Source organism: Falco naumanni, chromosome Z (assembly GCF_017639655.2).
Source record: "Falco naumanni isolate bFalNau1 chromosome Z, bFalNau1.pat, whole genome shotgun sequence".
Classification (NCBI taxonomy): domain Eukaryota; kingdom Metazoa; phylum Chordata; class Aves; order Falconiformes; family Falconidae; genus Falco; species Falco naumanni.
This window is the reverse complement of record NC_054080.1, coordinates 49,500,251-49,528,090: the sequence shown is the minus strand read 5'-3', so window position 1 is coordinate 49,528,090 and position 27,840 is coordinate 49,500,251. Positions and strand designations below refer to the sequence as shown.

Sequence of the window (27,840 nt, the reverse complement as noted above, 5' to 3'; positions counted from 1 at the left end):
GAACTGTGATCTTTAGGCCAGTTTATTTAAGAGTAAATCTCAGAGCAGAATGCATATACATTTTTCTTGCAACTTCTTTACTGCCAATAGCTGCGTATAATTCGCTTGCATTTGTGTAGAAGTTCCAAGTTGTGCTTAACATCTACCTTGCTTAAAAATCTGAACTGTCCAGGCTGTTTACAAAATAAATATTTCAGCCTCATTGCACACAAATTGCTGAAGTTATTCTTCAGTCTGGATTAAAATGTATTTCCTATGCAGTCTGCTTCTAAAAATGTTACTTGGTTATGAGGAAAGTATCCCATCTTGTCTAAGTTCTTCGGTCATCTATGTATGCATACTGTAGCAAACACTTCTTCCTAAGCAGTAGTTTCCACACATTGTAGTTTTTGGTCACTGTCGGTATCTGAAAGAAGATACAAATGAGTTTAATAAACTGCAAAATTGTATGTTAGCCATCAATCATTTGCAAAAATGCCATTATAATTTCACTTCTTTGACCATCAGTTCACCTGTATTTTCGGTTAAAGAGGTGTATGGACTTGGATTATATTGAAAATAGGTTGAAAAAGGTCTTCATGGCTTTAGTTTTATTTGTGATTTAGGGTCAAGAATATCTCAGTTCTGAGTCTTCACGTGAGTAGTGAAGGAAAAGGTCACTGATTATAAGAAAGAGTTGATCTTTCTCATAAAGTATTAAAAAGGCATCTGCTTCAAGGGAGCATTGTATAAGATAATATGGTTACTTTACTGCTACTTACTGCAGTGTCTTCAGTTGCAGGAAGATTGTGTTTTGTCTATGAAACTGGCTGCCATCTCTCTGATATTAGGCTTGTACTGATCTGGTTTCATGTATTTCTAGGGGACATTTGCTTAAAGCAGAATTTGAAGCTGGTGAGATTTGTATAAGTGAAGTCAACTATTTCATAGACTTGCTATGTAAAAAAGAGAACTTAAATTCAATTTGTGTATAGTATGCAGTGAGTTTTCTTTGTAGGTAGTAGAGTGGTCACAGATGAAGAAATAAGAGGCTTTTAAGACCAACTTGATTTTTCCAGGACCCTGTGCAACTGTTTGTTGTTTGGTTGGTTTTTTAAGAAAATGCAAGATCAGTACTCCAGTTAGGAGTGAACTGAAAAAACCTTTGGTATCCACACACATGCTTGACAAATTTATTTTATTTATTCACAGAGATACCAGCATCTGTGCCACTTCTTTCCAGTAGCTGAAAGGAAGAAGTAATTACTCAAGGATTTACCTGCACATAAGCTTTAAAAAAAACGACCTCTGAACCCATGCTATGGGTGGTTATTCTTACTCTGGACTAAGTGTGTACAAAGGTTTCCTGGAATACCTTCTCCTTAGTAGTGTCAGATACAAATATGGCATTTGTATGTAAATTATCAGATTAGAATTTATGGCAAACTGTTTCCCTTTCTGCGGCATGCAGTTTTATAAAGCTTCTGTTTCCATTTCTTTAAGTCCACTTGCCAAAAACCACATTTACTTGTACCATTTGTTTCTAGACTTACACTGGCTTTCCAGTCTAATTTTAAAGGCTAACTCAACGTTTAACGCATTTTTAGGATTAGGACAGACCCGTACTTAGAATTCTAGACTTCCATCGTTTTATCGTGGATTCAAAGGGACATAGTGTAACTTATGCCATGAATTTTTAGGAATGAAAGACTTCTAATTAATGAAAAGCTTTTCTGCAGAAATGGCCTCTTTTCTCTACTGGCGTGAACGTTCCTGGGAAGTGGAGGACAATGTTTTATTTTCTGTATTAGCCTGGGGTTTTTTTGACTGAATTTAAACTGTGTTAGAGGTTGGTTCAGACGTGCCCAAGTTTCTTTGATTCAGCATGGGAGGCCCGCATGGTGGTGGGACCACACTGCTGTGTGGTCCTGAAAATAAAATAGCTGCAAAAGTTCAGTTGATAGGCCAGGAAGGGTACCGTAGTTAGACTTACATGGCCACATTGCTCGTGGCGTCTGAGTTGGTGCTGTAGGTGCTCTGCACAACGTTATTTGGCATAGTAGTTATGCCGTTGTTGCCCCGTGGGCGCGCAGCATCAGGTCGCACACTGAGGTGCGACATTCCTTACGTCCTTATTCTGGTTTGCACGAAGCGGGGAGCTGGGTGCCAACCCACAAATGCCCGGGTCTCCGCCTGTCAAACCGCCACACTGTTTGCAGTTTAAAAGCATACAAAGACATCACCCCTCGCTGGTTACCAGTTACCCAGCTCCTTCATTACTCCATTTCCCATTTGTCAAATAATCCTCTCACTTCTCAGTCAGTTCACATGCTCAGTCTCAACTTCTTTTGGGCCTGGGGCATTTCCCGAGCCGGTGGTCAGTGAGTGGGTGGTTGCGATCTGTCTCTGCCGGAGTTACCTTTCCCCTGGCTTTGCTGAGCTCCTTGCCCATGTGAGCTCCCTGCCAGCCCATCCACCCACTGGAGGGGCTCCCCTTGGGGAGCTGCTGTTCCTGAACAGAAGGATTTGCCGGTGCTTCACGATGCGCTCAGCAGGACAGGCACAGCCCTTGGAACATGAATTCGCCCTGAACAACTGATGTGTTCTAATTCTCTTAAAGTCAAACTACTAACAATACATTCAATGTTACTAATCATTTGCTATCACTGATGTCCAAAGTTTGTTCAAAACGCTTTCTGAAGTACTTGAAAGCTTCTAAGACTATACATGCTGCCTGCCAGATCACCCTCCTAGCATCATTTCCAAGAGCCTTTTTCAAAAATTAAGAATGTGGCCTAAACATTTGATGAGGTTAATGGGTTTTGCACCTCGCATACTATTTTCAGAACAGATTTTTATTCCAATGAATACTATCTTAAAATAAAAAACTGAAATGAAAGGCTGAAATCGTACTCTCAGACTTTCTAAAAAGATAAAAATTGCATGTCATGCATGTTTTCTAGGAACTTTCTAACATTTAATAGTATTAGAAAATAAATGAAAATTCTTAGGATATGAAAGTTTTAGTGTACTAATTTTGCTAGTACTCTCTTCTGCTGCACTTTATCTGTACTTCAGATAAGCAGACAAGCACTTTCCTGTAATTGCATACTTGAGAAATGAAGTACTGCGCTTACGGAGAATTCTAAGCAAATGTTACTTCACTGCAAATAGCTAGTGCAGTAGTAAAGCAAATGATGTTCATTAATGGATTTAAATGGAGGAGTCCTGGGACAATAGTTGTGGATACAGTAATGTTAAGATGATTATTTACTGTCACTCAAGAATATGACAGGTAGCTGAAACAGACTTCCACAAATGCGTATGTTAGAGAAGTCTCTTTTTTCTGTGTTGCAGATAATGCAGAAGAAAACTTTTTGTTATGTCTAAAGAACAGGAGTCCTCGGTTATGGCAATATCTGTAAATGAAGACCAACAGCTTTAAATCAGTAATCTCCATTTTGGAATTGAAAAGCTTGTTACTACGTGATAAAAGCAACATAGCTATGAACTAAAATACAGATACAATACTTACATTGTCATCTTTACTTCATGGTGGCTGTTTGTAACTTGCTCTCATGCTCTCACAAATTTTTTTATCTTTGCATGAACAGCTCCTTGTTGTATTTCAGCTAACTGTAAATAGAGGAAAATGCAGTCTAGCTGCATTGAAAGAAAAAAACTAACTGGTGTTTTTAGACAGCAGTCAATAAACAAGTAATTTCTAATAATGTAGTGTTTTTTTTCAAAAGCGTCCAGAATTCACAAAAGTGATCCTAAGAATGGAAACCTTTTCCCCAAGGCAATTTCATGATAAAATGTCTCCTCACGAAAGGGCTATGGTCCATATGACACTAATAGTTGAGTTACTGTATTTTTGATAGAACATTGTGGAAGAATTTTAAAATTCCATTTTTGTTGTGAGAAAGACTGTCTTTTTAGAGAGGTCAAACTTAAATGGACCGTAGGAGAGAACATTTTGCCATATTCTGGTGTTTTACAGTGAAAAGAAGTTGGGTTTTCTTCACTCCTATATATTTGTGCTAAATGGATCTCTTGACTTAGACTAGTTGTACTAACCGCCTTTAAGTGTAGTCAGTGCAGGTTGGTTTTGTTTTTCATCTACAAAACTAATTACTTCCAATAGGAATTCCCTTTAGAAGCTCAAGGGGAATTTAAAAGAACATCTCTTATCTGAAGACTTCCTATCTTTTTTCCTGTTATTAAAAAATAATTTTGTTTGTAAACTGCTGGTAGCAAACTTCCCTATTGGTGGCCTATGAGTGAACTGGAAAACTAACTTCAATAATTTCTCCGTAGCACTTGTGGATCTGTATGGACTTGGAAGTTTGTAATTCCTCAGACAGTACTGTTCACACTCTTAAAACAGAATTCTCAGGTTTTGTTTGAGTTTGACAGGAACTGAAGTAGACTTAAAAAAAATAATAAAATTCCTACTTGGGACTTTTAGGTTGACTTTTTTTTCAATATAGCTAGCGTTTTCATCATCCAACACCAAGGTAACAGTTTTTATTTTTAGATTTTTTTTGTATTTGAATTTTGCCCTACAAGGGAATGGGGTGTTAGAATAAAAATCCCAATATTATTTTCTAAATGTTGAGTTTTCCTGTTAGTCTTGTGATGTCTCATTGAAAACTAACAGAGGCCAGTATTCCTTGAAATTACGCTGGGGAAAAGTTGCCATGATAAAACTTAAGATAGGTCTCTTGACCAACCAAACAAAGAACGTTTTTTCACTGGTCTATTAAAAGGAGCAGTGTACGTACTTATTCTTATGTGAGGAAAAAAAATAGTGGAAAATGACAGTGGATTCATCTTGTTCCCACACAGATTATATGTTTATTTTTTCCTGCAGTCAGAAGGCAAAGTATGCCTATAGACTAACTGAATTCTCCTGTTTCTATTTGTTTTGGTGGCTACCTGCTAGTGTCTATCTGTACTTGTAAAGCTATTGCATTAAGGATGATAACCATGGCTTAATAAGAGCTATTACTTTAAGTTCTCTTTTGAGAGATTGTGTTACTTTAAATCTTTCTGAATTTGGAGGATAAATTCATGAAGAGCTGAGTTGCACTGCTTACTTGAAACCTTACTTCTCTTATCATCGTGGAAAAGGAAGGGAGCTGTTTTGAGAGACTCGGAACATTTTGACAAACTTGCTAAATGTTGTGCTGACATATGATGCTTGTGTGCCAGGCTTTTCAGCTGAATTGTCTGGTGACTTTGACTTCTGCATGCCATATATTACACAGAGTTTCTGTGAAGTAAATCATAGACTTGGCTAAGAGAAAAATATAAAATCATAGATGTAAGGGTGTGCTCCTTAGCAACAAGTTACTATAGTTCTATTGATCCTTACTGGTAAAAATGTGGGAATGGATTCTCTTCATTTGTGTTCTAAATTTCCAAATCTTAGTATTTAATTTTTCAGGTCCTTTAAATTTTTTCTCCCTCCATTTACCCAGGAAAGCTAAATTTTCACTTTAAAACACATTAAAGGATAATATTAACGCAAGTCCAGGGGCTATAGCTGTGATTAAAAATAGAAACTGTTGTGAGATTTTTGACGTACATTGTTAGTGTTACTGGTTTATTTCCTGCTGTGTGGTAAACCTAAGCATGGGTGACAATTTTAATGTTGCATTGAGAAAATGTGATACCAAGCTGTGTGAACGTGTAGCAGGTAATAAAAGTCTGGATTATTTAACAAAGGTGGGTTTTGGGGTTTGTTTGTTTGTTTTCAGGGTTTTGTTTGTTTGTTTTGTTTGTTTGTTTTGTTTTTTTTTTTTTTTTTAACTTTATATGATGCCAACTATATTGCTATTTTTAGCAGCTTGTTCCAGTAATTTGGTTTCACATATGTCAAGTGTGAGCAGTACTTTCCAGATTACAAGATATTCTGGTTCATGACTTTCTATTCTTTTAAGGGGAACAGGGAGAAGTTTGTTAGTTTATTTATTTTTGTAATTCTGTGAACAAGTCCAAGCATCTTATGAGGCAGACTGAAACATCTTAGACTCCACTGTTTAATGATTAACCCAGTGCAAGTCAGTGCTGCTACTGAAAGGGGCATACCGCTGCTGCTTTTGGGCTAACACAGTGCATCATTGGAGAACTGCTCTGCTTGAATACTGAACAGTCTCTGGCAGGTTAGCATCCAGTCTGAGCGTTATGTGATTGCACAAACTATAGTTCGGGACAAAAGGGAAGGTGGGAATCAGCAGTGGCAGTATGGGGAGGGACCTTTTAATGGAAGGACCAATTTGTATGAGATCAAGTTGAAGCCATTACCCCTGCATTTTATGCTGACTCGCTTACCTGTAAAGGGCTTTATCACTGATTTCATGTTGTTTACGACAGTAAAAAGTGTAAACTTCTGCAAGTTCTGTAGGTGAAGGTGATTCAGAAGTTTCCACAAGTTGCTGTGGCTTTGGAGTAATTTTCTTGTTCTTTGGGAGACTTAGGCACTGAACACCTGACAAATTGAATGAGCCTTTCATTGCTCCTGTTGATACAGCATCCCTATATTTTTAGGTCTGAAAATGCAGTCATGTGAGGAACTGTCCAATGGCTTTCCCCTTTTCAGGGGAGCCAAACACTTCTGTGTCTCTTCCTCGGATCTCTGTTTATGGATTGCCCTATAAAAGCTGTTAGCCAAAGTGTTTAGAGAACACTGAAGTGATGTTGTGAAAAGCATTGTGGAAAAATATTGCAGAGGAGAAGAGTCTTTTAAAGGGTGTCGGTACTCTTCTTTCAAGTTTGAAAGGATTTGAAAAGTTGTCATTTCAGTGTTAGAAAATAAAAAGTGGGGTTAGTTGGAGTACAGAAGTATCACAAATTTGCATGAAGTTATTTTCCTTCCCCTCCCTACTTCCATCTCATGCTACAGTACCTTGCAAAATAGTGGTCGGTGCGTAAGTTTCATCATCTTATGCTAAGTTTTCTTAGTAAGCATGCAGAATGCATAACTGATTTTTCCTTTAGCTGAGTACACAGAACACTTTTGATAACAATCTTTAGTAGTCTTATAAAAGTGTGAAGATGTGACATATCTTTTCAGTGTAATTTCGGTAAGAAAGAGCAGGATAAGAACAGGAGGAGAAACCACATTGCAGGGAACAGGATTATGCTATCTCCACCACACCACCTTTCTGTTGGCAGAGGCCGGTGTTCCTGCAATTATCAGACTAGGACATTCTAAATACAAGAAGACTTCCAATTTTGGTGCACTTGTTAGCTGGTAATACCCATGGACCGCCACTTCTTGGTGGGTGGTACCTTGGCAACTGTGGTGGTCTTGTTTTCTAAGTTGGGAACCAAGCTTCCATTCTTGATTAGTTTTCTAGAAGGGATCCCCAGAAATGTGATAGAAACATGGAGATCTAAAAGAAGGTGGTTCCTTGCTCCCTGAAGGGGTGTAATAGTATTCAGTTTTATTGCTTGGCCACTACTGTTTAAGTATTTCTCACTCAGCTTTTGAAAAGATAGGTATTTCATGAGACTGGATACTTGAAATTGTACTTGGGATATTTGAGCATAGTCTGTCTGCTCTTAACAGAAACTTGCATTTCACAGGTTTAAAATCATATGCTTAGTGAACATCACCAGCATTGTGAGAACAACTCTTTCTAGATCTGTAATGTGCAGCTAAGCAATTGTGTGTACAGCCTGATCAGCTGATGAAATGTGGGTTTGGATGTGTGATTTTTTTGTAAACGACTTCCAGATGTTGCAGTTGCCAGCTGAATGTCTCAAGATTGCACTGTTAGGTCTAGATTATGAAGCAAAATGGAGGAAATGTGCCAAAGGTAGTGAGCCTATACTTGGAATTGTTGCCTCAAAAATGAAATTTAAAAAAAAAAAAAAAAGAAAAAGAAAAAGCAGCATGATTCTGTAATCAAGTTACTCACTAAGCAATGGATGAAAAATATAGATGCTTTAAGTTAGGCATAGCTGCATTAATTTATAGCTTGTGAAGAACTTGAATGGTCTAATAGCTAATGCCAGGCAATTTTCTGTGTAGCTGCTGTGTTAGGAGGTTTGAGTTCTTTATCTCACTTAAACTTTCTTGTACTAAAACGTGACTGTTTCAGTGCTAGAACTGAAATCCAGTTACCAACAATACTATTTCTTTGAACAGCAGAAATCAAAGTTTGCTTTGGAGTTTCCCTAGAATTTTCATGAAACCTTTGTGTAGGAAATTTTTTATTTGCAAAAGTTTCTTTAAAGATTTTAAATTCTCATACTTGTTGAGGGAAGGGGTTTAGCTTGAAAACAGAGTGTTTGACTTCTTTCTCTTTATTTTCCCCAGGAAGTACTGACATAACCATGATAGAAGACAAAGGTCCACGGGTGGCTGACTACTTTGTAGTGGCAGGGCTCACTGATACAGATACTGCAACCCTTCTGGACCAAGAAATAAGCAGACATGAAACAAAGTCAACTGGTCCAAAGGCTCCAATTACTGACATTGCTGTGATAATTAAATCGGCTGGTGAAACTGTCCCAGAGGGATACACCTGTGTTGAAGCCACCCCTACAGCCCTTCAAGCCAACTTAAACTATGGAAGTCTAAAGAGTCCTGAACTTTTTCTTTGCTACAAGAGAGGCCGGGACAAACCACCTCTTACTGACATTGGGTGAGATTTCTATAAGAATTCCATTCCTACTTCAGTAATAATAAAATCTTATTCTGCATAGATGATAATGAAAACAGATGTGAGAAAACTTAAAAACATATTGTCTTTGAATCTATATTGCTTATTGTGTGTATCTGTGTTGTATTTTCTTTCTGAAATAAGCTGAAGAAAGTGTCAGTCTTCTAATGAACTTGTCTTTTTAGAGTGAATGATAATATTTTACTTAAACAGACAGGAGATATAGATATATAGAGAGATGGTGCAAATTAAATGTGAGAAAAGAAGTTCTCTGCTGCAGTTTTATGAAAAGTGAAAGAATAGTACAAAATTGAAATGGTATAGTGCAAAGCCAAAAATATAACGTGTTTAATCTGAAAGCTCTGACTTCAGGAGACAAAAATTACCACTTAGTGGGATTCACTTTAATGCTTAAAAGATATCACTTAAAAATCATAGGACACTGAAACACAGATCTTAAAATTATCCACCTACCTAGCCACCTACCTAGAATCTTGTAGCCTGCCTTACTGTCAGATCACAGTATTTGTGAGGTTGCTTACACAACATGGTTGGCTGCAAACACTGGATTATGTAGTCTCTTGGTAACTCTAATCATTCTTGTATTTCAAACCCAGGGTTTTTTTATGTCTGAGGTGTAAGTTCCTAAAGAGATACTAGTACTGTGTTTGAGAACTTTAGCTATAGTCAATGCTTTAAGTTCAGTGCTTAATAAATGCAGGGGGCAACCTGGCAGGGAAACTCTGAACTAATTTTGTTGCTTATAGGATCCTGAGTTTAATGTAAATACTCAGGACCAAACCCACAAAATCCCCCAAGATCTTGAGCTGGTGGATATTATAGTCTGTCCTCAATCTGTAATAACTCATGCAGCTCTACAGTATTGTCTAAATTGCTCTATATAGCACTTTTCTGGTTTGGATAATGATGTTGTAGAATTACTGGGGATGTAATGAGAAAGAAAATGGAACATGAGTGAGGGGAACGGTTACAATGATGGCAGAATAAGGAGTGTATGTGTGTTTCCTTATTTATTTATTTATTAAATAAATAGTAAAGAGTAAAGGAAAAAACCCTATGCATTTATATGTAAGCTGTAATAAGTTTAGTAGATTTAATGTATAAGTTTAAGCACATTAGGCACAATGTCTACATACCCTGCTTTTGACCTGCAGTTTGAGTGCTAACTGGCAAGTAGAGTCCAGTCAGGAAGAAACCAATAGTGAAATTTTAGTAATGAAGTGAGTTACATGGCAAGATCTTTGCTCTTCAAGTTGTATAATTAACATGGTATATTCTAATTTCAGTTCATTTTGATAATCTAAATTTTGTTATAATAATCTTCAGTGAAACTGGATTTTTAAGATAGTGTGTTCCCATGTGTGTGACTGACACTACAAGATGAGATAACTGTTACAATGGGATTTGACTGTGTGGAATTGCAGTATGAAGTTGTTCTTTTAATGGTATGTCAAACTTCAGTAAGTTCTAGCAGAAGGAAGAATTTTGAGGAGTTCCTCACATGGATTCCTAAACCATCAGTCTTCAGCATGTGCCTTTATGGAAGCAACTCTGCTAGCGCATGTTTTTTTTCACGTCTCCCTCAACTTTAGGAGCTTGAATGCTTGGGTAGCTTTCATAAGGAATATTTGATAAGCAAAATAGGCAAATAGTTGGCTGACTAAGGGTTTCCTGAAAAGAGACACTTTTTAAAACTATTGGTGGAAAACTGTGGTATTTGGCAACTGGTATTTATTCTATATTTTGTTTTACACAGCTCTAGTTAGAGTGTCACACCTAACAAATCATGGCAGGCTTTTCTCTCTGTGCAATGATGCATATGAGTGTTTTCCCCCTGCTGTTCCTGCTGTTTTGCAACTACGTGCAAGAAATTGTTAGAGCAAACTTTTTTGTGTTGTTACGAATTTCAATGTGTTCAAATAAAAGTGGAGTTTGGGCAAGAGATGTATGTACATTCTGAAGACTAATTTATGCTGTTCTATACTCTTTTAATTAAAAAGAACCAAGTGTGAAAGAGCATTTTATCTTTCAGCCTTACATATCCATTAAGTCAGCTGACAGGCTGAGTGGACTTAATAGCTCGAGAAAGAATGTATCCCTTGAAAGAGTCAAGTCCATAGTCTTCTGTCAAGGTTGTTTGTATGTGTGTGTGTATGAAATTGAGTTATCTTGTAGCCCCAGCATTCAGATGATTCTTGGTAAATGTGTGTGTCTGTATTTCTTTCAGGGCTATTTTTAGGGAAACTAATGAAACAAATACTGTTTTGAGAAAGGGGGAGATGGGAGTGTGCTCTGCTGATTCTCTGCCATTGTCCTTGTGTTCTCAATTTCTGTACCCTCCTCCATCCTCTTTCCTTCCTATTCTTCCACTGATTCTTGAGTTGAAGCATCTGTAAGCTGCTAGTGACTCCCTGCTGCAGATGCTCACTTGCACATAGTTAGGTCATGTGCTGTGCTTCTGGGTGTTGCATTTGGGTAATTCAGCTATTTGTCATTCTGTTGCTTTCCTAACCAATATTTTTGCTAATGTTCCAGAAATGGACAAGAACTGAGATTTGAAATTTGTTTTGTGCAGTGAGACAAGATCTCACCTCTCTTTGTTTTACACTTTAGTTAGGAATATGGGAGAGCTCCAGCACTTGTTTCTTAAACAGAAGAAAATCTGACAGAAAAATGCTTTCCAAGTGGAAGTGGTTTTGCAATTTCTAACACCTACTATAGAAAGGACCAAGGGAAGAATATCAGGCTTCTAGTCTGAAGTAGGGGTTCTTGTATTACTGAGTAATGCATAAGTTAGGTAACTTGCATTATGTAAGTAAAGAAATACTGATTTATTTTTTTTTGAAACTAGTATGGGAAGCTTTAGTTTAATTAGTGGTTCTGTGCCAAGGACCCATCTCACTGTGCATATCTGGTTTCTGAAAATACCTGCAGGAGTATCTTGCTTTACAAGAGATGTATTTAAAAAATGAAAGTGAACTGAGATTTCAAGAAGCATAATAGAAACTGTATGTTCTTAACAGCCAACATCTTCCATTGTTCCTTAAATCCCACCAGTGTGACAGCTGTAGTTGGGTGTTTGGAACAGTCTAGGATAATAATGATGAAACTAATCACTTGTATGTTTAGACAAATAATAATAGTAGTGGCAGTAGAAATAAAAGATAAGTCGATCTTTTCCCTACTTGACCCAGTGCTTCTCTGACCCTTCTACTGCCTAGTATATTTATTTTATTTCCTTTACTGCCTTCTCCTAAATGAGACAGGAAAGGTTATTATAAATACTTACTTTGCATAAGGACTGTGAGAGGCAGGAATGTGGTTGGACATAGAGAAGTCAAGGCCAGAGAGCAGTCCCACACAATACAATTCCAACAGTCCAACTATTCCGAAATTATTTTCCAGAAGCAGAATTTTCTGTGGATTAAGGTTTTTAAGAGCTGCAAGAAGGTAGTATTTATCTTTTCTGAACTCTTGTCTGATGTATTGAAGTATACCTTTAAATAAGTAAAAGTGGTCATGAGAGAATTTCCATGTACAATATGAAACGGCCTTACGAAGATGTAAGATTTTTTTGGCCTTTCTTACAAAAAAAAGGACCTACTAAAGGAAATGGTAGGTAAAATTTTTCTTGAAATTAAACTTTATTGAAGTTGATAGAATAATGTAGCAAATAAGGTATACTTAGGGTGAAGGCCAAGGTATAAGCTCATAGGAAAAGGAAACCAGTCTTACCCTGTTCAGTACTATTCAAAGGCAGACAAGGGGAAGTTTAAACAAGTAAGTTTTACTTACTTTCTCAGGGAGGACTTTGTGTGTACAGGGTATCGTGTTAAATATTTCATGCATCACTTCTGAATGTTTTTGTCTGAATCATTAAAATAATTGTTTAATTTGAGTGATCCATGGGGGGTGATTTTCTTCTGTTTGCTTGTTTTCTGAAATTCAGTACTGTGCGTTAGGTCAGGAAATGGTGTGGGTTTAATACTGCTTCTGCTGGTATTTAAGTAGGGGTGAAAGTTGCTTTCATTTTCTTTTTGCTTTTGATGGGAGGTGAACCCACTGTTACAGTTTTCTTGAACACTGCTCAGCCCCTTACCCCTTAGAAGTGTTTGCACAACTGAGATATTCTTCAGTCTTTAAGTATTTTTCTGAGAATACTTGTAAACCTATTAAATTGAACTGCTGGAATTGTCTGATTAATAACACTTTCCTTCTCTGTCAGCTGTCAGCTGACAAATGATTCTGGAATAACTTTAAATTTGTGGATTTTATTTAAAATACATGACATCAAAATAAAACTGAACTGAAATTTCTATTGGAGGCTGCTCTGTTAATATTATCTTCTGAATAATGTAAGGCAGTGATGTGAAGATTTCATGTGAACTCCATGCACAGTGAAGGTGGCCTGAGAGCTGCTGCCATTGTAGTTGTTGGGTTTGTGTTTGTTTAGTTTAGTTTTGAGGCTTTTTTAAACTTATGAAGTAGGTAACCCAATTAAAAAAGCAAAATACATGTTCTTTGAGAAGATGAGTTAATTTAGAAGTAATGTGAAGCATGTACTTTCTCTGTACATATCTTGAAACTGTAGCAAGTATACTAAAACTTGTTTCAACTTGGAAACACTGGTGTTAGGCTGGTTTTGAACCTGAGGTTACACATTGTTTAAAAAGTAATAGTAGTTTGAGTATCAAGACTTCTTTCAAGTGAAACAATTATCGAAGGCAAGAATATTGTCCTCCATGAACTAGCTGAATAAATTTATGTGGCAGCCTGGTAGCTACATCAACATACTCCCAAATTATATGATTTCTTTGGTTTATTGAAATATTCTAGGACTGTAGTTTATGTATATCCTCAATACTGTAACAAGATACACGTTTGTTCTGTGGAATTAGACTAAACAGTAGTATTTGCATATTCCAGTTTGAAGATGGACAGTAATGTTTAAGTAATTTGGAAATTTTAATAGTATATATATATATTTTGTGAAAATGCTGAGAATTATTTGATCTGGAAAAAGCTGTGGTTTTTTGTTGGTTGGTTGGTTTAGTTTGGATTTTTTTAGCTTATGCACATGACTTTTTGAAGTTTTCAAATTTACACTTACTAATAGCGTGTTAAGCATTTAACCAAGGGTATTTTGGGGACAGTAAAAGATACATTGTAGGGTTATTTTTTATTTTAAACTGAAGTTGTAATACATGACGTGTGGAAAGCTGCAGGTCACAAACTAGCAAGTTTTAATATGTTACCTTTATCCTAAATCTTGCCATGTATTGTAAAGATGAAGACTCATGTGGGTGGCTAGTACTCTGTACATACTGCAGAGAATCAAGCAAATGTAACCATTGCTTATTGGGATGTGCAATGGGAGATATTGCCCTGTCATTGCAGCTGTGCATCAAAAATATGCAGTGATGCGTAGTTTGACTTCCACATTTCTTCTTATGGTTGCTTCCTAAGAGCTTATGTTTGGGAAAGACGGTGTGTGAACTTTTTAGTTCATTTAGCTGCTGTGAAGCCATGAAGGATTTTTCTTTTCCTGCTAAGAGTGTGGTGTTCTAAACTAGTGATCTGGCTAGAAAATCCAGGTACCATGTGAATGTTGCTGTAAGGCCATATGTTGTGCTTTCTAGTAGTACAGTTAACTGTAGTTATGTCTTCCTTTACTGTGGAATGGAGTACTAGGTGGTGGTGGTTGTTGTCGTTTCCCTAAATGTTATTCAAACTATGGATGTAAATCATTACTGAGCTTGGGGTTTTTGTCTGTAAAAATTCATCTAGGGAGCACACTTCTGTCTTCTGTGGTTCTTTTGCAACAGCATGCCTTAAAAAAAAAAAAAAAAAAAAAAAAAAAAGTCAAGCTTGAAATTACTTTCCAGACATTTTAGTGATGGAAATGTATGCAAGCAGTGTAAAGCTTCCTTTGTGTTTAATTTTCATTGATAGTGCAGCATTCCTACTAATTCTGTAGCTAAATCCCTTTCATTATGGCTTGATTTTGTTTTCCTATGTTTACTACAAAGACTATGATTTGTGCCCACAGAGATTTCTTATATTTAAATATTTCTGAACAGTTTCTTTGCCTCACATTGTGCATGATGAAAGTATATAAAATGCACATTAGAATGTTGCAAGGATGACATTGGGTGGTAACGAATGGACAATTTCTGTGAATTTGTTCAAGTAATTTCATATATATTTGAATGCACAGAATATTTTGTTTCCTTCCTGTCTGCAGAGTTCTATATGAAGGGAAGGAGCGCATCATTTCAGGCTGCGAGGTGATTCAAGCTACTCCTTATGGTCGTTGTGCTAATGTTAACAACAGTTCAGCTTCTTCTCAACGAATCTTTATCACATATCGAAGGGCTTCTCCAATACGACCTCAAAATTCATTGGCAGTGACGGATATCTGCGTAATTGTTACCAGCAAAGGAGAAACCCCTCCTCATACTTTCTGCAAAGTTGATAAGAATTTAAATTGTGGTATGGTGAGTATTTAAAAATGAGTTCTGCTTTTTGGTTTGGTTTTTTTTTTTTTTTCCATAACCCTCAAACAAACCCATAGGAGTGCCTCTTAAACTCTTAGCACTGTTATCATTGCGTTCTATCACAGTTCAGTTTTGTAAGTTTTATAGCTGTGATTTCCTTTCATGTTAGGAATTACTTGTTTGTACTGATTACTCACTGCTTCGTTACATATTCATGTCTAGGTGCTATTTAGGAGTTGTGTGATGGATTTTTTTATTTATTTATCTATTTTTAATTATCCCCTCCTCTTTGGCGATGCTGGCACTCAGGATGAATCACAAATGCTTTTTTGCTAGTTAGCAATAATGCCTATGTTACTAAGACACATAAGAACGATAACCACTGCTTATAGTTTCTTCATGTGCTTTTATTTAGCCTGTTTTGCATTTAGCTTACTTGGGCTGAAATAAGTGGGGTTTTTTTGAATGGTAGAGTGTATTTAGACAAACTGCAAAAACACTATGTAAATAATCAGTTTATGGAAGTATGGGAAAAGCTTCAAGTGATGATGTTTAGAATTTCACTTCTGCTGATGAGGTTCCAATAAGAGTCTCCTTTTAAATGACCAAGAAAACATGAAGCTGCAAAGTATCAGCTTCACTTTTCCCTATTATTCTGTAAGTCAAAGAGTAACGTGGTGGTGTGACTATTTAACATAAATCTTGTAACCTGTAAGAAATGTGAGAAGGGTCAATTCTTGTTTTCATGATTTACGGGCACTCAGCAGCCAACCAGTCATTTTATTCTATAACACTTTTTATTTAAATGTCTGCTTTGTTTATGAGTGGGAGTATATACGAATGCTTATGCTTGATTTCTCTGTTGCCTGTTGTCTTTGCTGGTTCTAAGATAAAACTTGTGTCTTCTAGTGGGGTTCCAGTGTATACCTTTGTTACAAGAAGTCTGTGCCAGCTTCTAACTCTTTAGCATATAAAGCTGGTAAGTAATTTTAGAAGCAGACCGTCTAAACATGCTAACAGAAGGATTTGAATGCCTTGTTGAAATCAAATAATACTTTAAAGACTTTTAAGTGCTGTCTGTCAGAATTCTGTTCCTAGAGCATGTCATTGGAAATCAACTCCTATAATGTTGTCTTTGCTCTCCTAACTCTATCCTGGGGCGGGGCGAGGGGAAGGGCACCTTAATAGGAATAGCATTGTTCTGTATTAATTTTGTTCTTATGATGACAGCTTTGGTAGCTTAGGAGCTTTAGCAGAAGGCTTAGCAAGCATTTCAGCTGTAACAGAAGTCTTCATGTTGCTTGTGTTGGTGATGATGGAGGAGTAGTAATTAAAAATTCTGTTCAACCTTACTCATATTTCTTTTTATCTTTCACAGCTAATGCAACATCTTTCATTTAATTTGAAAATTAAAATGCGTTCCTTCAGTTCCACAGCTATTCAATTGTTTCTTATTTGAGGAGAGACAAAAAGTCTTGTCTTTTAAGTCTGGCTTTTATTAAGGTTTTTAGTGCATTGCTACAGATTACAGATTTTTTTTTTTAAAAAGAATTTTAACTTCCTGAAGAGTTTCTGTGGAGCACTAAGTGCACAAAGTTTCTTTGAAAAGAGTAAACTAAGAAGTAAAAGTGGAAAGCATAGATAGTGAAGTCAGTGCATCATAAAATAAGCTAGATAAACACCATTAGTAAACCAGTGCTTGTGTGCGTATTGTCTACCAGCAAGATTAGATATGTTTCTGAAAACTGAATGAATTTGTTTTAATTGAACATATTGACTGATGAGCAAAAAATGTAGACAGTCAGCTAGTTCATCCTATTTTCAATGGAGGTATTGCTGCTGGTTTTACGGTAGAGAAATTATTACTTTCTTCAGAGGAATTTCTTTGTAATAAAATCTATTCCAACAGCACATTTAGATAGCACAGATAAACTGGTTTAAATTAAAAATCTTTAATGAGTTTTTGCTGTGTACTCTTTTCTGAGCAGTTACCAAGAGGGAGTGCTTCAGTATTCATAAACAACTTTTAAATGATTGTTACTTGGATGACTTAGTCTTACTGTCAAATAAGAGACTTTCTTGTTCTGCAGATGTAATCTTCAGCTATAAAGTCCAGATAACCAACAGACTTTGCTGTATATTGTGGAAAATATATTGCTTACATTATTTTGGGCTTACAGAGCAAATGTACTTAATTTTTCCGTCTCTTATTCTGAAGGCTTGATTTTCAGATATCCTCAAGAGGACTATGAGTCATTCCCGCTGTCAGAATCTGTACCACTCTTCTGCCTTCCAATGGGGGCTACTATAGAGTGCTGGGACCCTCAAACCAAATATCCACTACCAGTGTTCTCAACATTTGTACTGACCTGCTCTTCTGCAGAAAAGGTATGGCTCCACGCTGTGTCTAGTTTTTTCTTTTAGTTCAGATGGCTGCTGTGGAGATAAATAGGCATTGTTTCCTCTGTATTTGAGAAATACTACAAAATGAATTGTTACATCTTGAGCCTGTGTGTAAGGCAGAAGTAAACCAAAACAGGAAATAGCTGCAAGACTATGTGCTGTTCAGTTCCATGTAAGCTGAACCATACACTTAACAAAACCAAAATAACAGTGCGTGTATTTTCCTGTTCTTTCAAGAAAGAAGTTTCTGGGAATGGAAACATAGCCTACATGTTACAGAGATGTTCACTTACCACATGTATTGGCAATGTTTAAGTTGGTAACAGTTTTCCTATGGTTGACTTAAAAGCCACTCTCTGTGAGTTTGTGTAATTGGGCTCTGTAAGTATCTGTGTGTGTGAATAGGAAAATAGTTACCAGAAAAACAACCGGGTAGGGGGAGGAAAAGTATGTGCTGAAAGGTAGCATCTGAAAGGCTCTGAAGAACTGATGAGCTCCTGAGACCAGTGATCATGTTGAATTCACATGAAGTGATAGACGCAAGACACCAGCAGTCTGCTGAATCCGTACAAGTTGAATTCACATGAAGTGATAGACGCAAGACACCAGCAGTCTGCTGAATCCGTACAAGACCACTAGCACACATGGGCACCAAAAATGTGTTGCGTGACTCAGCCCACATGTGAGAAGTCAGTGTCTGCTATACACAAACAGAACGACAGGATTATAGGTACACCTTGATGAAGCAAGGGAGACCTTGGTTGAGGTTGGTCTCGCAGCTGTTACTTCAGCTTGCCAGCTGTGTCTGTGTGTGTGTGAACTGCATGAAGGAATAAGTGAATGTAATGTGTGATTAGCTCTCTGTGACTAATAAACAGCAACTTAGCTTGATTAGTGGTAGCAGCTCAGCTTCCACTCTGCCTCAGTCCCCTATCAGGGAAATTTTATATTCCTCCATTTCCAATCAACAAAAAAAGTCTTTCTCCAATATATTAATAGTTATTTTGCAAGGAGGAATGCAATAGCAGCCAGTATTTTTCTCCAAGAGAATATATGCTGTAGTATCCATCTTTCCCTGTTCTGCTTTTGCTAAGCTTGCCAGAATAATTCAGTCAGTTATGAAACTGACAAATGGGGAAGGAGTATTAGAAAAGGTCAATAGCTGTTTAGCTTAATAAAATGAGTGAAGTCAAAGCTAAAATAATTTTATTGTTTAGTGTGGTAATGATAGGGTAATGTACTGAATGCTAGCATTTCATGGGGTATTTTTGTGTTTGTTTGGATTTTTGATCATGTTTTTCTGGTTTGTTGGTGTTGTGGGGTCTTTGGTTTTTTTTTTTTACCATAATGGTTAATGGATAAGGTTTTGTCACAGCAATCGTTTTTTATCCTTCCCTTTCAATTTACTGAATATGAATACTTTGTTGAGGAGTAGTGCAAGGAGAGAGACGGAGAGGCACAAGAGTCCAAAGAATTTAGTTTATAAGTGTACTTTGTGTATGTTGCATACGTAAAAGGTCATTTCACAAGCTACCAGCAAAAGCAGTATAGCATGTGTGTGAACATCAGGCACTTACGGATGCTTCGAAATTTCTAACCCAATCTGCTGTTAAATACTGGGTATGCTCAGCTGGTTTTCTTCATCTTTTAGGTTTATGGTGCTGCAATTCAGTTTTATGAGCCTTATCCGCGGGAGCTGCTAACAGAAAAACAACAATTGCAGCTGGGTCTCCTGACAGCTGTGGAGAGGAAAGCAGTTACTTCCAAGTCCATCAATTCCAACAAATGCATCTGCCTTCTCTCACACTGGCCTTTCTTTGAAGCCTTTCGAAAATTTCTTATGTTCATCTACAAACTGTCTGTCTCTGGACCTCATCCTCTTCCCATTGAAAAGTAAGTAAAACCTTTCTCAAGTTAATGTGGGACGGTAGCTGTATCAGCTCAAGAAATCATGTGATTTATACATGTCACACTTAGTTGGTATATTTGCTCCATCCTCTTGCTTGCACTGTGTAGCTTATGTTGTATTGATAGAAATTATTGCTGCTTCTGTTTAATAGTAGTGGCTCTTGCAGTGCCAGGAAAGTGAACTGAATTTTGCCGTGGCTTTTCTGTTAGAGAATGTCAAGCCTGTTTACCTTTGTCTTAACTGTGTCAAACACAGAAGACGGCTGAGCTTTAAGATACATGCCAACCTTTGCAGTCCCGCTTTTTAGGTTAATAAATACAAGCTGAGGAAACACCCCTGTCTGTTTCCAGGCACAGCAACTGCTGCCGATGTTTTGTTTGTCTGTCGGTGTAAACTCTGTAGAGGATGCTTTTAGTGGTCCTAAAAGTGTGCTGATATACAATGTTACCTTCAAAACTGTATTAGACATCTGGCAGTAAAGCGTATAGTTTCTCTTAGCTAAGCCTCGTTGGAAACTCTGTAGCATGGGGTTAGGCTGCCTGGGATTCTAAATGGCTTGCCTAAGTGCCAGTGTGTTCTTATCTTTTGTATACATATCTGAAGCTGCCAGTATTAATTTTCATGCATGAAATGTGAGTGAATGGAGCTTCTTTGTTTCAGTTTGCATAGGTAGGCTCTGAAACTTATCAAACCAGTAAATAAATCCTAACAGCCTTTCTAAAACATGGTACCATAGTAATTCCAAAATGTGAGTAACACTGTTTTCAGTCCCTAATTACTCCCTGGTGCTGATTTTGTAACATCATGTCTTCTTTGCAGGCACATATCCCATTTTATGCACAATATACCTTTTCCTTCACCACAAAGGCCAAGAATTCTTGTGCAGGTAAGCAAAACATTCGTTTCCATTTTTAGTTACAGTAACAGCAAACCATCTTTCTTGCTTTTGAAAGCCTGGTTTCTTCCTTTAGGCTTTTTTTCCGAGTTTTAAATACCCATCTATAGGAAGGGAAATGGGAAGAGATGAATGGGCTTGCCTTCTCTTTTATTTGTGTAAACCTGGGGTAACTTAGCAAAGCAAACTGTTTTGGACTTAAGGTGATGCAGGTGGTAGCAGCATCCTACTCGCACTTCGAAATTTCTGCCACGTATTAGCTATTCATTTTATAGGCACCATTTGCATTACCTCCGTGGGGGCCGTTTGTTTTCTGTCTTTCTCTCACTTGTTCACCCACTACTGTGGGTCATAGGTTAGTCCCCCGGGGCCCTGTCTCTTATGCTTCTCTGTTTAATCACCTAGCAGCAGTGACATGTTCAACACTGAGTCACAGGCAATTTCCTGTAACTTCTGAGAACCGTTTCAGTGACTAATACAAGCTGTGTTGACCTAGTGAACACAAGTCCAAAGATTGTCACTGATTTGCTTCCCTCGCATGGCATTGTGACTCTGTCTGCTAGGCAGTTTATGAGACTGTGGATGTAAGTTTATGTTGGAATATTAAACTGTATTAACCTTGGAGTTGTCCATATCAATCATACTACTTTGTGTTTCAGCTTTCTGCCCATGATGCATTAATACTGTCTCAGCCAGTTTCTACACCATTGCCATTAAGGTATCATTATTAATGCTTTAAACGTATGGTACTTGAAAAATTCAGAGGTAAATAGGAATTAAGTCATAGAAGGAAGCCAAACATTACTGCAATATTAGTAGATTTTATAAACAGAAACCTCAATATGCATTCATAATATTATACGGTGTGTCTTTCTGACATAGACCTGTCCCTTGTGGAAGAATAGCATCACTAATTATCCCGAAATAAAGATGAATTGCCAGATTATTGTAGAAACTATGCAGAAAGAAGCAGCAGGCTGTAAGGAAAAAATATGTATGTTTTTAAATATCTTGTCTTTTCAAAACCTGTGTAGTAAGCAACTTTTTTTTTAATAACATAGACTATTATCTTGGTTTTTTCCCTTTTTGGATCCAGGAGAGACATTTATATCAAGCAGATGTGTAAAATCAGTCAATGCACAAGTATGCAGATACTTGGGAAATTTGTAATTATACCTAAAAATTTGTATTTGTGCTTGAAGGTTGATGCAATCTCTGTGGGTACTGCCTGCATCTTCTGGGCTGTAGTTCAGTATGATGACATGGGGTTTTGCCTGAGTAGTTTTTAAGTTAAAAATCAAAATATTCTCCCTTTTTTATTTTTTCTTCCCTTAAAAATTATCATACAATATTCTATATGCAGAAGAGTCCCATGTTAAATCAAGTTACACAGCCTCTTAAGTGAAAAATTGCAGCCTGCCACCAAACCACGAAGCAACATGCAAGTGCTTTTCTAAAGACATATTTTACATCCCTGTGCTCTTACATATGCCATTACAACTTGTAAATATGTACAGTCCAAACAGATGAAATGGAATATAAACTATATAAATGCATGTTGCTATCAGAATCATGGACTGATTTTACTTGACTAGTATTAGAATTTGATACTGTGATTCTAAGATCAAATGGATATTCTAGTTCATTATTTTTGCCTGAGGTAACCCATCATATGAAACTGCTAGTGCTATTTGTGCTTGGATTACTTGTTAACCAGTTAGATCTTTTACTGTTACAAAGACAAGATGCCTGTGCATATATGAGAGAGAGTGCCATAAGCAACACGAACTCACCAGTAGCATGGTATAACATATGTTTCTTTAGTGATAGAATTTGAATTAAGGTTTATTTCTGGCAGTGTAAGCCTCATACTGAGGTGATAGGTATTAGATAAGTAGATAGACATTTAATGTATGGTAATATACATTAGTTGGTCCCAAACAGTTGTCAGAAGTTTGACAGTAGTGATTTTTTTATTTTATTTTTTTTAAATCCTGTAACATTCTTATTCTCTTCTCCCTTCCCATCCACCCTTTAGTGGAGCAAACTTTAGCACTCTGCTCATGAATCTTGGACCGGAAAACTGTGCCACTCTGTTACTCTTTGTATTACTAGAAGGCAAGATCCTCCTCCATTCTCTTAGACCAGCTGTGTTGACAGGAGTTGCTGAAGCTGTGGTAGCTGTAAGTACAAAGAGTTCTGTACAGCAGTGAGAGAAATCAGTTCAAACTCCACAGTTATTACAAGGCTTTTTAAAGTTAAAATGATTGATGCACTAAATGATCATTTTTCCCAGAAACAACATTTAAAGTGCTCTAGCATATCTTATTGTTATAACTGTTAGAATCGTCAGCGTTTTTTGCATAGATTACTAAGAGATACGCTGTAAGTTAGTGGTCAGACTTGAAGAATTTTTTCTGACAGTGTAACTGTCATTTCGACTTGAGGCATGTAACTTCTTGGTTTTTATTGTACTGTATCTGTTGTCTTGTTTTAATTCGTTGATTTCATTTAATTTTTCCTTCAGATGATATTTCCATTTCAGTGGCAATGTCCATATATCCCTCTCTGTCCTTTGTCTCTGGCCACCGTACTCAGTGCACCTGTTCCATTTATTGTTGGAGTTGATTCACGATACTTTGATCTGTACGATCCACCACAGGATATTGTGTGCATTGATTTAGACACAAACATGGTGTACATGTAAGTTCTGTGGAGTTTTTACATTTATCTGTAGAGGGAGAGATTGCTGAAATGCTCAGGAGATAAAACTTTTTTAAATACCCTTTTATCTGATATCGTCTATTTCTCACTGTCCTCTGTTCTTTTTCTTATTTCTAATGCTTCATAGCAAATTGAGATTTACTAAGTTAAGGGGTGACACTTGGTGCTGACATTAAAAATGTGATGCAGATGTCGCTATGAAGTTAATAACAATGGTAATGTGTTCTTTTTTGTTTTGCCACTTCCAGTATAGCTCATTAAGGTAAGGGGATAAAAGCTAGGAAAGAGGAAGAGAAGTTGTTCCTGGTTTGTGTTTGGGATTTTGGGTTTTTTTTTCATGCCCCACCGTTTCTTACATTTCCATCTTGACCTACCACTTTTGAATTTGGTTTGCCTGTGTTCAGTGACTATTAGTATGAACGTGTTTCAGGACCCTTTGTGTCAGTTTTTGTTGCTGTCTTACACTCAGAGCACTTCATGTTAGTGTTAATAAAGAAATATTTCTCAAGTTACAAGGGCCAGATTTTTTGTGAAATCAGTCAAGCTAAATTTGGTGTCTTGACTACATTCAATCTAAAACATTTTCGCTTAATTATCATGGTTTTAATGCTTTTCTTAAATTTAAGGCGTTGCATGAAGTTTCCTCTCACCTTCTTGAGGAGGGGCTAAGTCAGAGTAACTCTTCTGTTTTTCTGTAATGCATCTCAATGAGAGAACAAACTTCAGGTATTTAACTTAGTAACTTTATTAATTACCTTTCCGTTTTTAATTAATTAGATCATAAATGGAAAGAGACATCTGAGCTAGTTGAAGACGAAGGTGAACATCGCTAAATAAAGTGCACATCTTTTTGTTTGTGACAATATAGTTTTACTTCATCTTGTGTCACTTCTTAACTCTCGAACTTTATTTTTTTTACTAACTTGAGTTGGAATTAGTAAATTGATATATGGGTCAGTTGAACGCATCCTTGATTTTCATTGTGTCGAAAGGACCCTTCCTCTGCTGAAACAAATGTTTCCTTTACATTACTGAAATGTTTTGTTTTATTAGTAGCATCAAAGGAAATGCTGAACAATGGAGCAAGTTAAGTTTATTTTTATTTGGTTTTTTCTCCTTCCCCTAGGTCCCCATTAAAAACATTGCAAAATACCCATTTTTTTATCACTGTGTGTTGAAGTATTATGCCACCAAAAGAATAATCATAATAGGTGTTGTGAAAGAAGAATGTATTGAAGAAATTCAAGGAAGATAATTTGTTTGTGTGGAGATAATTGCAGTGAAAAATACCTGGTCATAAATAGAATGGAAGTTGAAGAGTGGGTTGCAGAAAAATGAAAGAGAAACAGGGGATTTAGCAGGCAGATAAGGATGTCAAGATTCTGTTGGGATGACTGCTCGAAAGAGCAAGTACCAGCCTTACCTGGATTGGTTACTGAACTAAAAATCTACCAGTGGCTGAGCTCTTACGAGACACTCAACTGGAAATATTTTTCATCTTTTCTTATAAGTCCATTTCTCCTTCAGTAGTCAACTGGCATTTTTCTTTTTTGCTGCCTGTTATGCATATATCTCACCTGTACCACTTACTGACTTCCAGAGGAATTTGACATCTGTAACATTTGACTTGGGTAAATGTGAGGTGTTAGTACCTGTGTTATAAAACTTTTTTAACCAGGAAATGAGAATGTTTTTCAGTTTTGGAGATGTGTAGGCAAAACTAAATCTGCATAAAGCACTTGTGTTAAGCTCATACAGAATTCTAAAATGCTGTGTTATTAGTGAGTAAAAATTAATGTTCCATTTAGTTTTATCCATGCCTGTTTCTGCCCCTCTTTGTTTTTTTTTTTTTAAAGGTGTAAAAGGTAAAAGCATTTAACAGCACTGTTGCTAACTTTGGAAGACTACATAATAGAAGAATAATGTTTGAAAAATTCAGTATTTGCTAGTAAATCCAGTATTTTCTAGTACATCAGTCTGCCTAATGTCTTTTTAGAGCAAATTTGCTGCTATCTTCCTTATCATAGACTGAAGCTTTATTTGCTGCCAAAAAATACTGAAGGCCTTTTACTCATTCAGCATCTTCCTTAATGCCTTTTTTTGGAGGTTTTAAACTATCTCTGTGAAAGTAACATTGAAAGCTGCTTAAGGAAGGTATCCTTTTTAGGGCAAAGATTTGAGAGTTTGTTTTATTTTTATAGCAGGGTTTTTTTCCCTTGCGTATTTGGAACAGTACCACTTATATTGTTTATAGGCATGCCATTATGGTAGAGAAAAAATGGGCAAAGGCATCCATAAGTCTGCATTTTTTCTTTAACTCCTGATTCTTTGGCTTGCTTCTTAAGACAGTTCTGTGTCAATGCCAATTGCAAAGTGCAGAACAAGCAGTGACAGCATCAGCTTGGATAGTAATAACTGATAAGGCTTTGCAGCCGCAAGGTTCGTTTTATTCCTTGTTACAACAGTTCTTCCCCACCTTCTGTCTTCCAGAAAAAGGCATAGGAGTTCTCAGGATTGACTCCCTACTCTCTCTCTCTCTTTATGTCAACTGCTTAAACAAGGTCTGGCATTGTACCTAACAAAGATGAGCATCCCTTGAGGCCAATTTATCTCACTGCTTAATCAACCACGTCATTTTCAGACTGTGAACTGAACTCCCAGCCTTCCTAGTTCCTGCTAGCCTGTGGCTTAAGCTGAAAAAACTGGGTTGCCATAGAGGTGTCACAGTGTACTATATGACTATAAAGCCACCAGACTGGTCTTCCAGCATTTTACGGTAACAAGTTCATGTATTCCAGACTGGTTTTAGTTGTAGCAGTATAGCAGGTTTGTGGTAGTATAGACCGCATAGTAATCACATACAGATTAGTGTGCTTAAATTATATTAGCAAGACTGATAAAAATTCTGAAAGGGAAATCAGCTAAGTAAAATTTAAGCTAAAGAGTCTAACCAAATCTTAATGCAGATTCTCCTTACAGGCTGGAGAAGACTTTACTTCTAACTCTATTTATACTGTTCTGTGTCTGAGGAAAATAAGTCCTGAATTGTGTCACTCCTGGGTTTTTTATTTTTGACAAATAGGGACAGTGACAAGACTTCTTTTCAAAATAATTTATTTTTTTTTTTAATTTACTATGTTCTGAAAATAAAGCAACTTAGGGCTGTGGAAGCTATTATTTTTTATACGGCTTGTATTTTATATATCCCTTTTCCCCTCCTCTGTGCTTTAGATCAGATGATAAGAAGAGCACCAACTGGAAGCAGTTTCCTAAGAAGCCCTGTAAAAGTCTGCTCAGCACCTTAAAGAAACTGCACCCACAGCTTGCGGCAGGTGAAATATATAAAATAAAATGGGAAGGGGAAAGAACAGAAACTGCCTAAAGCAGGAAAAGTAAATACTCAAAGAAAACTAGTAAATTTTCTGATACACACCTGCAAGTCTTAAATTATTGGTGTATAAATGTAAAGAACTTCCTTCTGTCACGTGTGGTGGGAATTGTTTTTTCAATATTTTATTTTCTTTGCTGTGATTTCTTAATATTTAAGCTACTTTTTTAGACTTTACTCATGATTAGATTATATTCAAACAAAGATTCAGCTAAAATATGTTTGGATCTCAACCTAAACCAATATTCGCACATGTTGCGATAATTCGCAATAATGTTGCAGCTGTTGTGCAAATACTGCTGAGTATTTCAGGTAATAACTCTTCTACAAAAATAATCAAGTAGCTAAATTTTGACATATTTTGTCAAAAGAAAAAGAAAAAATTACCATCTTCAGCCTAATGACTTGGGACAGGTAAAAGCAAAGTTATCACTAACCGAAGAGTTTTCAGGTATTGCTTCTTTCTGACTTTAAGGTAAGCTGGTTCAGAGTATGTTAGGTTGCATCATTATGGAGGAGACAATGATAGCCTCATAGGTATATAAGATACAAAAAGCTCGTAAATTACGGAAAGAGACAAGTACATTAATTAAGAGACAAATGGTCTTGCCTCTGGTTTCCTTTTTTTTGTTTTTTTTTGTTAAGTTAGCGTTTATTTCATCTGTCAAAAGACCTTGGCTTTTCTTTTGGTTTAATCAGTAGCATGTCATGCAAGCTACCTAATATAAACTTGATCAGAACCAGTGTTCTTTTTTTGATATAATATTGCCAAAATAGAAGAATTATCTAATATTTATGTTAAAATGATTATGTATATTCTTACATAAATATTCATATTATGATAATTGGTATTTCTGTTATAATAAAAAACAGGGAACTATAATTTTCAGCAGTACGTGATACTGGTTTTTTTTAAGAGTGCAAGAGTGGTCTCTGCATGTCATCTACTTGTTCTACCCCTTGGTACACTAAAATGTTAGAATTTTGATGAGAAAAATAGTTTAGGCCCTTTCTTTCTCGATGTGCAGTCTTCAGAACAGGGAAAACATGGTCCTTTGTGTTTGTGTTGAAATGTTCCTGGAAGACTACATTCAGTTGGGTATGTGATAACATCAGCCCAGCTGAGAGCCTTCTCCTTGTTTTATATCCTAGAGGGTTGTGTGAGCTACAAAACCACATAATTAACTCCTGAGATAACTTACCTTTTGTATGAGCCAGGTCAACTGGAAAATAGTCGCAGGATTTCTAGTGTTTGTCACTTCCGAATATGGGCAAGTAGGAAAAAGAAAAATCCATCTTCAGCATCTTGCAAATTTTTAATATGGGATTGTATGTGTTGTGTATTG

The 27,840-nt window shown here is 36.7% G+C and overlaps 1 protein-coding gene and 1 long non-coding RNA gene across 7 annotated transcripts in view; one reads left to right on the top strand and one right to left on the bottom strand.

Moving 5' to 3' along the window:
* Positions 1-27,840, top strand: part of DENND4C (DENN domain containing 4C) — a 79,555-nt gene that overhangs the window by 18,226 nt on the left and 33,489 nt on the right. For all 6 annotated transcript variants that reach the window (XM_040579687.1, XM_040579689.1, XM_040579688.1 and 3 more), the window contains exons 2-11: positions 8,312-8,639; positions 14,923-15,175; positions 16,085-16,154; positions 17,394-17,563; positions 19,230-19,471; positions 20,307-20,373; positions 21,042-21,100; positions 22,421-22,565; positions 22,910-23,085; positions 26,338-26,438. In XM_040579687.1, coding sequence (XP_040435621.1) covers positions 8,329-8,639; positions 14,923-15,175; positions 16,085-16,154; positions 17,394-17,563; positions 19,230-19,471; positions 20,307-20,373; positions 21,042-21,100; positions 22,421-22,565; positions 22,910-23,085; positions 26,338-26,438 — 1,594 coding nt within the window. In that variant the 5' untranslated portion in view covers positions 8,312-8,328. The remainder of the gene's footprint in view (positions 1-8,311; positions 8,640-14,922; positions 15,176-16,084; positions 16,155-17,393; positions 17,564-19,229; positions 19,472-20,306; positions 20,374-21,041; positions 21,101-22,420; positions 22,566-22,909; positions 23,086-26,337; positions 26,439-27,840) is intronic.
* Positions 7-27,838, bottom strand: LOC121081049. Its single transcript, XR_005825569.1, has 4 exons — positions 27,697-27,838; positions 17,545-17,611; positions 3,515-3,615; positions 7-406 (listed from the first exon to the last, which is right to left on the bottom strand). It is a non-coding gene; the product is annotated as an uncharacterized LOC121081049 (long non-coding RNA).